Source organism: Eptatretus burgeri, chromosome 3 (genome assembly GCF_056783735.1).
Source record: "Eptatretus burgeri isolate ZD-2024b chromosome 3, Ebu_testis_v1, whole genome shotgun sequence".
Classification (NCBI taxonomy): domain Eukaryota; kingdom Metazoa; phylum Chordata; class Myxini; order Myxiniformes; family Myxinidae; genus Eptatretus; species Eptatretus burgeri.
The window spans coordinates 19,004,160-19,016,309 of NC_140963.1; the positions used below are offsets into that span (position 1 = coordinate 19,004,160).

Sequence of the window (12,150 nt, forward strand, 5' to 3'; positions counted from 1 at the left end):
GGTCTGAGACCCCCCCCCCCCCCAGGATGACTAAACCACCATTTTGATTTTTATCCTTCATTTCTGCCAATGTATCTCGGATCCGGCTGGGGGTTTCGGAATGAAATTTTGCGTCAATAATGGGAATAGAATGTATGCGGGGTTGACAATTATTTTTGATCTTGATCAAATTTTATGGTCATGGCCCAATTATTGACATTTTAACATTTTTCAATAAAACTAAATTAAGATATGTCTTATCAGAACAAAATTCCCCTCCCTACATAGCTGAGAGCAAGTCACATTTAAGCTTAATTCAGTCAGCCACCCATCAGTAATTTAAATTCCGAACAGTCCACCCATGCAGCCACCGAAGGTGGAAGAAGATTATATTTTCACCCCTGTTTGTCTGTAGGATATCTCAAAAGGTTGTGGATGGATTTTAATGAAATTCGGTGGGCAGGTTGGGTGTGCGACAAGAACGAACCGATTAGATTTTGGTAAAGATCCAGCCATAAGAATTTTTTTAAGTGATTCTTCACTATTGAGAAATAGGGCCAAAAAACGATAGAGAGCACAATATCTCAAAAAGTTGTGGACGGATTTTGATTAAACTTGGTGGACACTTTGGGTGTGTGACTAGAAAGAATTGGTTCAATTTTGGTGAAGATCTGGATCCGGATCCGATTCTGATAATTAATTTTTGAAGTAATTCTTCACCATTGAGAGATGGGGTTAAACTTGTGTGTAATATATATATATATATATATATATATATATATATATATCATATCATGATATCTCAAAAACCTGTGGATGGATTCAGACGAAACATGGTGGACATGTTGGGTATGTGACAAGAACGGATCGATTCAATTTCGGTGAAGATCTGAATCCAGATCCGGATAAGAGGATTATTTAAATTTTGAAAGCGATTCTTCACCACTGAGAAATGGGGCCAAAAACGATATATAGCAAGCCTTCTCAAAAATGTATTGGGCCTGATATGCTCTAGTGGATCAGGCATTATGAGGTAGAAGGATGCGCTCTCCCGAGTGCCCTTCGAGTTTACATCATACTTTGGTCTTTTGCATCTGAGAAGGTGGACAACTTTGTCAACCTTTGATTCTGACTCCGCAACTTGACTTGACGACATCAGCTCACATGTCATAAAAACCTGCTCTGCTGCGCTTGCACATCCTCTCTCTCTGCCATAGGTCATCTTTCATCTGCCAACATCACTGCTTTACTTTTTTTTTTTTAAAAAGGTGCAAAACAGATCCCCTTAACTACACACATCAGCTTACTTCCAATCATCACCAAGGTGGTGGAATCCATCATCGCAGTTGATATGAAATCTTTCCTTTTCTCCAACAGCCTCCCATATCACCAAGTTGCATTCAGACCAGGTCACTCACTCCACATTGGACATGCTGCTTACACTCACCCAACAATGGATGGAAGCCCTCAATGTCAAACATGAGATCAGGGCCATCTCCCTGGACATGTCCCATGCTTTTGACAGTCTGGCATCCCACCTTGCTCTTCAAATTATTTGCCTATGGAATCAAAGGCCAACTCCAGACAGAGCTTACTGACTTCCTCCACTCTCATAGCCAAAATGTGGTGCTCAATGGAATCCTTTCATCTCCTCTCCTTGTCAAGGCAGTGTTCTGGGTCCATTCCTATTCCTGATATTCATCATTGATCACTGACTCTGGAAAAGCCCCTTTATCTATTTGCTGATGACTCCACCCTCTGCCGTGACTTCCCTCATCCTCTGGATAGGCAGGCCTCTTCCCTCTCTTCTGACTTTGTCAAAATCACAAGCTGGTCAAACACTTGGAATATGTCTTTCAATCTTGACAAATCTCACACTCTCACTCTCTCATGTACTTTCTTAACAATCCTCTTGGGGAGGTTCATTTATTCAAACTCCTGGGTCTCACTATCAGCCATGGCCTTTCTTGGGGGGGAAAAAAACACATTTCAAAATTGGCCTCCAAAGCCAGCAGCCGACTAGGCATCCTCCGTCATACAAAGCCCTTCCTTGGCACACCTGAGCTCCTATCCACCTATCTGAGTCCATGGCTTATCACTTCATTGTAAACAGGCTGGTGGTCCCTCTGTTACATCACCTTATTTCTGGTCTTGCACCCTCTGCTATTTCCATGCTTTGTCACTCCCCCCCTTCCCAGTTAATTCAGGGCTCACACAGTCCACCACAACACTATCTGGATCCCTGAGGGAACATTGGCAACATGCCGATTTTTAACTTCATGGTTTAAATCAGTAAATTCACTTAAACCCACAGCTGCAATTTTGCATGGTTTATAGAAGCATCACAAGTAAACACTCACTGTATTCAATTTCTCTCCGTGCAGACTCGATCCTATGAAGCAATGAACTATCGTTCTCAGTTTTCCGAAGTCGCAGGCGTTGTTCCTGTAATGCAAGAAGGGTAGGGGTACAACAATATTTGGATAATCAAAAATACTAGCGATACCCATGCACATGCACGGGATAGCAGTACAACATAGCTGGTAGCAGACGACAGAACGTACACGGGGAATGACACAAATACGCATTGTGCAAAATGCAAGTGGTACTATGGAACGCCAAGACTTCCCAAACATTGTCGGCATGTCCGGTAAGTGCCACAGCAATTTCATAGGGATCGTGTGACGGCGAGCCGAGTTTTTAGTGTGCAAGCTTGGTATTATAATAGAGATATTTGGGTATCATAAAGAGGTTTGGGGAAAGAAAACAAAACTACACAAACAAAATGGAAGAACGTATTAATGTTTTCAAGCAAAATGAACAAGTTCTGAAGATGCAAATGCAGTTGGCGATGGATTATATTAGCCTTGGCTGCAGTGAAAGGATGGGGGAGGATATTGCAATCGGTCAACGTCAGCGAGTGTGCGAGTCCGCGTGCAAATCTAGTTGAATATGGAATCTGCGTGGCCACAGCAAATTGTGCTTGACATTTGCAGCATTTTTATCAGGCCTTGCGGCACACATCTGACCATGGGCTCAACGAGTGCACCCAGGCAGCCTTCGTCATGTTGACAATTTTTTCCAATGTAACATCGAGATTTCATGGAACCAAAAGTTGGTTTATACCTGCGACATGTTACAGGTGTACAAGAGCTCCGCATGGTTGTTGTTGTTGCTGTTGCAGTTCTTGTTGAGGATCGATTTTTGAAATGTGCACCTATTGGTCGGACAGCTGCAGGACCCCACCCACATTAGTCCTTGACTCCACACACAATGGCACCCAGCCGAAATGTGATCGCCATCTTGGTTTTTTTGGTGGGCCCAAAACCTCAGGCCTGTCGGCTTACTGCTGATTACACACTGTCCGGGTTTGTTGCGTCAGATTTCCATTGGCTTTGTTTCGGTCAGTGTTACTCATGATGAGGGACCCTGAAAAATTGAATGAATGTCAAATAAAAATTATTAGTAAGGTTTAATCAAACCACCTCCATATAAAACAGAGTGAGGTAATGTTTGAACGGCCCCATATTGGGGTTAACCAATCCATGACAGTGTGACGAATCAGATCATTCTGATATAACCGTGGTCAATGCTGACAAGAATGACAGGTGTCGAGTTAATATTTTAATAATGCATTAAAGTGCGTTTCCCAATTGGCCAGTTACTGGATTTTGTCACAGGTTGTGACAGTGCGTTCGTTCTTGTTTATACCTTGAATGTGGATCACGTCCCGTCCAACGTTAGCCACGTTGTTCTTGAGGATGTATTTGTCTGCACTTAGGCTGCATGCAAAACAACACCAGTAGATCTGCAATTGCTCGTTGCATCATTTTATGGAAGCATGGCTGTGCTGCTGATGCAGTGCCCCTATTACCAGTAAGCTGGTTATCATTTCCCAAACCTCGGAAGGATAACAGGCCGAATCAACCGGTGTGGTGTTATTTCAACAGCACACAGGGGTTAAAACTCAAGAGCCTAAGATCTTAAGCCAACACCAGGCTTACATCTACTGCAATCCATGTCGTTTATAGTAAGGCATTTTAAAAAAAAAAAGAATTATACATATATAGACATATTGTTGTTGATTGACACCCGTCCGGCGTGCGGGCGACTGCCTTAGCCCAATTGCGGCCGCGCGCGCCCACCGAACGAGCAATCCAGTCGTAGCTTCCGGATCAACACCGAAACCCAGCTACGGGTGTTTTTTAACACACCATAAAACCAGCCAACTCTTCTATCTACGCGCTACAGGGTTGATAGCCGAATTGTCGTTGTACCTAATTATTCGCGCGGACAGAAATGCCAGGACTTTATACCTCGACGGAGCCTGCACGAAAACGAGCCGCTTAAGCAGCTCGTTTTTATATCGCCAAGCCCTGTCGGACCAGATGTACGTTCTATCGGCTTATAATCAGCCAGCTAATATCCCAAACGCAATTATGGCAGTCCGTGACAGTGACACGACGAGCAGGTTAACATTCAAAAATGGGAAACATTTATTCGAACACAAGCAATGCAATGAATGGGGGGGGGAGGGGTGGGGAAAAAAAAGACACGAGCAAAAACCTACAGCCGATGTCTATTATGTAATGTACATGCACTTAATCAGTTTGTTACTTATGGACAAGGCGCCACAGACTTTCATGCAAAAGCCAAGAAAGAAAGGAAGAACCGGGCTCGTGAGCCTTTATAATTTGCTCGAAGCCGGGATGACCGAAGGGGCTCCGAGAAACCGAGCGGGCGACCTGGCCACCCTCTTGGTGACTCGCCGAGTCCTGGTTTGGAGAACCCTCGGTGTCTCTGCCCGCACTCCAACCTCCGAACTCTCCAGTTCCCCACCCCAACTGCAACTCCACCACACCAGCGCAGCGCGAACTCAAACGCTCTCTCCAAGCGCTCTTCCCGACTCCACCACCCAGCTCCTCTCTCCAACTCCCACTCGTTCTGGTTAACGGCGAGCAAACGCGGCCCTTTATAGCCCCCGGGGCTTCGCTCCTTCACCCCCGGCTGGCTCCGCCCCTTTGATCCGATCTTGCCGTCAAACGCGGCCGTGTTAGAGATCACCGGTTTCACGCAGACGTGTTGGGAATCACCGGTTTCACGCAGACGTGTTGGGAATCACCGGTTTCACGCAGACGTGTTGGGAATCACCGGTTTCACGCAGACGTGTTGGGAATCACCGGTTTCACGCAGACGTGTTGGGAATCACCGGTTTCACGCAGACGTGTTGGGAATCACCGTCTTCACGTGGACGTAGTGAAGATGATGGCGGTTGTGGAGTAGATGGTGAGGAGATGATGGCGGTTGTGGAGTAGATGGTGAGGAGATGATGGCGGTTGTGGAGAAGATGGTGAGGAGATGATGGCCGTTGTGGAGAAGATGGTGAGGAGATTATGGCCGTTGTGGAGAAGATGGTGAGGAGATTATGGCCGTTGTGGAGAAGATGGTGAGGAGATTATGGCCGTTGTGGAGAAGATGGTGAGGAGAAGATGGTGAGGAGATTATGGCCGTTGTGGAGAAGATGGTGAGGAGATTATGGCCGTTGTGGAGAAGATGGTGACGAGATGATGGCCGTTGTGGAGAAGATGGTGACGAGATGATGGCCGTTGTGGAGAAGATGGTGACGAGATGATGGCCGTTGTGGAGAAGATGGTGACGAGATGATGGCCGTTGTGGAGAAGATGGTGAGGAGATGATGGCCGTTGTGGAGAAGATGGTGAGGAGATGATGGCCGTTGTGGAGAAGATGGTGACGAGATGATGGCCGTTGTGGAGAAGATGGTGACGAGATGATGGCCGTTGTGGAGAAGATGGTGAGGAGATGATGGCCGTTGTGGAGAAGATGGTGAGGAGATGATGGCCGTTGTGGAGAAGATGGTGAGGAGATGATGGCCGTTGTGGAGAAGATGGTGAGGAGATGATGGCCGTTGTGGAGAAGATGGTGAGGAGATGATGGCCGTTGTGGAGAAGATGGTGAGGAGATGATGGCCGTTGTGGAGAAGATGGTGAGGAGATGATGGCCGTTGTGGAGAAGATGGTGAGGAGATGATGGCCGTTGTGGAGAAGATGGTGAGGAGATGATGGCCGTTGTGGAGAAGATGGTGACGAGATGATGGCCGTTGTGGAGAAGATGGTGACGAGATGATGGCCGTTGTGGAGAAGATGGTGACGAGATGATGGCCGTTGTGGAGAAGATGGTGACGAGATGATGGCCGTTGTGGAGAAGATGGTCGTTGTGGAGGAGATGATGGCCGTTGTGGAGAAGATGGTCGTTGTGGAGGAGATGATGGCCGTTGTGGAGAAGATGGTCGTTGTGGAGGAGATGATGGCCGTTGTGGAGAAGATGGTGAGGAGATGATGGCCGTTGTGGAGAAGATGGTGAGGAGATGATGGCCGTTGTGGAGAAGATGGTGAGGAGATGATGGCCGTTGTGGAGAAGATGGTGAGGAGATGATGGCCGTTGTGGAGAAGATGGTGAGGAGATGATGGCCGTTGTGGAGAAGATGGTGAGGAGATGATGGCCGTTGTGGAGAAGATGGTGAGGAGATGATGGCCGTTGTGGAGAAGATGGTGAGGAGATGATGGCCGTTGTGGAGAAGATGGTGAGGAGATGATGGCCGTTGTGGAGAAGATGGTGAGGAGATGATGGCCGTTGTGGAGAAGATGGTGAGGAGATGATGGCCGTTGTGGAGAAGATGGTGAGGAGATGATGGCCGTTGTGGAGAAGATGGTGAGGAGATGATGGCCGTTGTGGAGAAGATGGTGAGGAGATGATGGCCGTTGTGGAGAAGATGGTGAGGAGATGATGGCCGTTGTGGAGAAGATGGTGAGGAGATGATGGCCGTTGTGGAGAAGATGGTGAGGAGATGATGGCCGTTGTGGAGAAGATGGTGAGGAGATGATGGCCGTTGTGGAGAAGATGGTGAGGAGATGATGGCCGTTGTGGAGAAGATGGTGAGGAGATGATGGCCGTTGTGGAGAAGATGGTGAGGAGATGATGGCCGTTGTGGAGAAGATGGTGAGGAGATGATGGCCGTTGTGGAGAAGATGGTGAGGAGATGATGGCCGTTGTGGAGAAGATGGTGAGGAGATGATGGCCGTTGTGGAGAAGATGGTGAGGAGATGATGGCCGTTGTGGAGAAGATGGTGAGGAGATGATGGCCGTTGTGGAGAAGATGGTGAGGAGATGATGGGCGTTGTGGAGAAGATGGAGAGGAGATGATGGCCGTTGTGGAGAAGATTGTGACGAGATGATGGCCGTTGTGGAGAAGATGGTGAGGAGATGATGGCCGTTGTGGAGAAGATGGTGAGGAGATGATGGCCGTTGTGGAGAAGATGGTGAGGAGATGATGGCCGTTGTGGAGAAGATGGTGAGGAGATGATGGCCGTTGTGGAGAAGATGGTGAGGAGATGATGGCCGTTGTGGAGAAGATGGTGAGGAGATGATGGCCGTTGTGGAGAAGATGGTGAGGAGATGATGGCCGTTGTGGAGAAGATGGTGAGGAGATGATGGCCGTTGTGGAGAAGATGGTGAGGAGATGATGGCCGTTGTGGAGAAGATGGTGAGGAGATGATGGCCGTTGTGGAGAAGATGGTGAGGAGATGATGGCCGTTGTGGAGAAGATGGTGAGGAGATGATGGCCGTTGTGGAGAAGATGGTGAGGAGATGATGGCCGTTGTGGAGAAGATGGTGAGGAGATGATGGCCGTTGTGGAGAAGATGGTGAGGAGATGATGGCCGTTGTGGAGAAGATGGTGAGGAGATGATGGCCGTTGTGGAGAAGATGGTGAGGAGATGATGGCCGTTGTGGAGAAGATGGTGAGGAGATGATGGCCGTTGTGGAGAAGATGGTGAGGAGATGATGGCCGTTGTGGAGAAGATGGTGAGGAGATGATGGCCGTTGTGGAGAAGATGGTGAGGAGATGATGGCCGTTGTGGAGAAGATGGTGAGGAGATGATGGCCGTTGTGGAGAAGATGGTGAGGAGATGATGGCCGTTGTGGAGAAGATGGTGAGGAGATGATGGCCGTTGTGGAGAAGATGGTGAGGAGATGATGGCCGTTGTGGAGAAGATGGTGAGGAGATGATGGCCGTTGTGGAGAAGATGGTGAGGAGATGATGGCCGTTGTGGAGAAGATGGTGAGGAGATGATGGCCGTTGTGGAGAAGATGGTGAGGAGATGATGGCCGTTGTGGAGAAGATGGTGAGGAGATGATGGCCGTTGTGGAGAAGATGGTGAGGAGATGATGGCCGTTGTGGAGAAGATGGTGAGGAGATGATGGCCGTTGTGGAGAAGATGGTGAGGAGATGATGGCCGTTGTGGAGAAGATGGTGAGGAGATGATGGCCGTTGTGGAGAAGATGGTGAGGAGATGATGGCCGTTGTGGAGAAGATGGTGAGGAGATGATGGCCGTTGTGGAGAAGATGGTGAGGAGATGATGGCCGTTGTGGAGAAGATGGTGAGGAGATGATGGCCGTTGTGGAGAAGATGGTGAGGAGATGATGGCCGTTGTGGAGAAGATGGTGAGGAGATGATGGCCGTTGTGGAGAAGATGGTGAGGAGATGATGGCCGTTGTGGAGAAGATGGTGAGGAGATGATGGCCGTTGTGGAGAAGATGGTGAGGAGATGATGGCCGTTGTGGAGAAGATGGTGAGGAGATGATGGCCGTTGTGGAGAAGATGGTGAGGAGATGATGGCCGTTGTGGAGAAGATGGTGAGGAGATGATGGCCGTTGTGGAGAAGATGGTGAGGAGATGATGGCCGTTGTGGAGAAGATGGTGACGAGATGATGGCCGTTGTGGAGAAGATGGTGACGAGATGATGGCCGTTGTGGAGAAGATGGTGACGAGATGATGGCCGTTGTGGAGAAGATGGTGACGAGATGATGGCCGTTGTGGAGAAGATGGTGACGAGATGATGGCCGTTGTGGAGAAGATGGTGACGAGATGATGGCCGTTGTGGAGAAGATGGTGAGGAGATGATGGCCGTTGTGGAGAAGATGGTGAGGAGATGATGGCCGTTGTGGAGAAGATGGTGAGGAGATGATGGCCGTTGTGGAGAAGATGGTGAGGAGATGATGGCCGTTGTGGAGAAGATGGTGAGGAGATGATGGCCGTTGTGGAGAAGATGGTGAGGAGATGATGGCCGTTGTGGAGAAGATGGTGAGGAGATGATGGCCGTTGTGGAGAAGATGGTGAGGAGATGATGGCCGTTGTGGAGAAGATGGTGAGGAGATGATGGCCGTTGTGGAGAAGATGGTGAGGAGATGATGGCCGTTGTGGAGAAGATGGTGAGGAGATGATGGCCGTTGTGGAGAAGATGGTGAGGAGATGATGGCCGTTGTGGAGAAGATGGTGAGGAGATGATGGCCGTTGTGGAGAAGATGGTGAGGAGATGATGGCCGTTGTGGAGAAGATGGTGAGGAGATGATGGCCGTTGTGGAGAAGATGGTGAGGAGATGATGGCCGTTGTGGAGAAGATGGTGAGGAGATGATGGCCGTTGTGGAGAAGATGGTGAGGAGATGATGGCCGTTGTGGAGAAGATGGTGAGGAGATGATGGCCGTTGTGGAGAAGATGGTGAGGAGATGATGGCCGTTGTGGAGAAGATGGTGAGGAGATGATGGCCGTTGTGGAGAAGATGGTGAGGAGATGATGGCCGTTGTGGAGAAGATGGTGAGGAGATGATGGCCGTTGTGGAGAAGATGGTGAGGAGATGATGGCCGTTGTGGAGAAGATGGTGAGGAGATGATGGCCGTTGTGGAGAAGATGGTGAGGAGATGATGGCCGTTGTGGAGAAGATGGTGAGGAGATGATGGCCGTTGTGGAGAAGATGGTGAAGAGATGATGGCCGTTGTGGAGAAGATGGTGAAGAGATGATGGCCGTTGTGGAGAAGATGGTGAGGAGATGATGGCCGTTGTGGAGAAGATGGTGAGGAGATGATGGCCGTTGTGGAGGAGATGATGGCCGTTGTGGAGAAGATGGTGAGGAGATGATGGCCGTTGTGGAGAAGATGGTGAGGAGATGATGGCCGTTGTGGAGAAGATGGTGAGGAGATGATGGCCGTTGTGGAGAAGATGGTGAGGAGATGATGGCCGTTGTGGAGAAGATGGTGAGGAGATGATGGCCGTTGTGGAGAAGATGGTGAGGAGATGATGGCCGTTGTGGAGAAGATGGTGAGGAGATGATGGCCGTTGTGGAGAAGATGGTGAGGAGATGATGGCCGTTGTGGAGAAGATGGTGAGGAGATGATGGCCGTTGTGGAGAAGATGGTGAGGAGATGATGGCCGTTGTGGAGAAGATGGTGAGGAGATGATGGCCGTTGTGGAGAAGATGGTGAGGAGATGATGGCCGTTGTGGAGAAGATGGTGACGAGATGATGGCCGTTGTGGAGAAGATGGTGAGGAGATGATGGCCGTTGTGGAGAAGATGGTGAGGAGATGATGGCCGTTGTGGAGAAGATGGTGAGGAGATGATGGCCGTTGTGGAGAAGATGGTGAGGAGAGGATGGCCGTTGTGGAGAAGATGGTGAGGAGATGATGGCCGTTGTGGAGAAGATGGTGAGGAGATGATGGCCGTTGTGGAGAAGATGGTGAGGAGATGATGGCCGTTGTGGAGAAGATGGTGAGGAGATGATGGCCGTTGTGGAGAAGATGGTGACGAGATGATGGCCGTTGTGGAGAAGGTGGTGAGGAGATGATGGCCGTTGTGGAGAAGATGGTGAGGAGATGATGGCCGTTGTGGAGAAGATGGTGAGGAGATGATGGCCGTTGTGGAGAAGATGGTGAGGAGATGATGGCCGTTGTGGAGAAGATGGTGAGGAGATGATGGCCGTTGTGGAGAAGATGGTGAGGAGATGATGGCCGTTGTGGAGAAGATGGTGAGGAGATGATGGCCGTTGTGGAGAAGATGGTGAGGAGATGATGGCCGTTGTGGAGAAGATGGTGAGGAGATGATGGCCGTTGTGGAGAAGATGGTGAGGAGATGATGGCCGTTGTGGAGAAGATGGTGAGGAGATGATGGCCGTTGTGGAGAAGATGGTGAGGAGATGATGGCCGTTGTGGAGAAGATGGTGAGGAGATGATGGCCGTTGTGGAGAAGATGGTGAGGAGATGATGGCCGTTGTGGAGAAGATGGTGAGGAGATGATGGCCGTTGTGGAGAAGATGGTGAGGAGATGATGGCCGTTGTGGAGAAGATGGTGAGGAGATGATGGCCGTTGTGGAGAAGATGGTGAGGAGATGATGGCCGTTGTGGAGAAGATGGTGAGGAGATGATGGCCGTTGTGGAGAAGATGGTGAAGAGATGATGGCCGTTGTGGAGAAGATGGTGAAGAGATGATGGCCGTTGTGGAGAAGATGATGGCCGTTGTGGAGAAGATGGTGAGGAGATGATGGCCGTTGTGGAGAAGATGGTGAGGAGATGATGGCCGTTGTGGAGAAGATGGTGAGGAGATGATGGCGAGGAGATGATGGCCGTTGTGGAGAAGATGGTGAGGAGACGTTTGTTTAAAATAAAAGACAGAAAAGAATAACACCACCTCAAAGGTTCACATCCCGACTCACGAACAAATTCCGTTATACATCGGTGGGGAATTCTAACCTGGAACACACACTTGTCGAAATAACTGACCTCTGGGGAACCTGAATGGTGATGTGTGAATTTCCACAACCATAACAATATATTACAAAATCACACACGCATGTAACTGTGCACAGTGATTAAATAGTGTTGTATATTTTGCTTTTTACATTCCGATTCTGATTTACCAAATGGCAAACTCCGTTGTAGGGCGTCGGTGCTGCCGAAGCAGTTTCTTGGCAGGGCAAACACTGGGTGGTTTGCCATTGGCATCTCAGCAGTAATCAGGGCAAGAATTTGTTCAGTGCTGGAGACAGCTCACCTGCTCTTTGCCATGGAATATTTAACGTCCACTAACTAATGCAGGCAAACACAACGCTCAATTTAAACGTTCATCCGAGGGACAGCACACACTGATGAATGGAATCTGTTGCCATTGCCATGCGAGATACCAGGATGACAGTTTATAGCTGGGTCGGGATTCAAACCCAGGCTAGACAGCTTAGAGACTAGTACATGTACCTCTCAATCATCCTGCCAGCCCTGCATTTTAAATATATACAGCATGCTAAATAATTTTGAAAAATTATTTC

The 12,150-nt window shown here is 49.1% G+C and overlaps 1 protein-coding gene across 5 annotated transcripts in view; it reads right to left on the reverse strand.

Annotated features, from left to right (window-relative positions):
- LOC147029490 (guanylate kinase-like) overlaps positions 1-12,150 on the reverse strand; it is a 62,875-nt gene that overhangs the window by 26,130 nt on the left and 24,595 nt on the right. For all 5 annotated transcript variants that reach the window (XM_085872000.1, XM_085871999.1, XM_085871997.1 and 2 more), the window contains exon 6: positions 2,340-2,424. In XM_085872000.1, the coding sequence (XP_085728126.1) occupies positions 2,340-2,424 (85 nt within the window). The remainder of the gene's footprint in view (positions 1-2,339; positions 2,425-12,150) is intronic.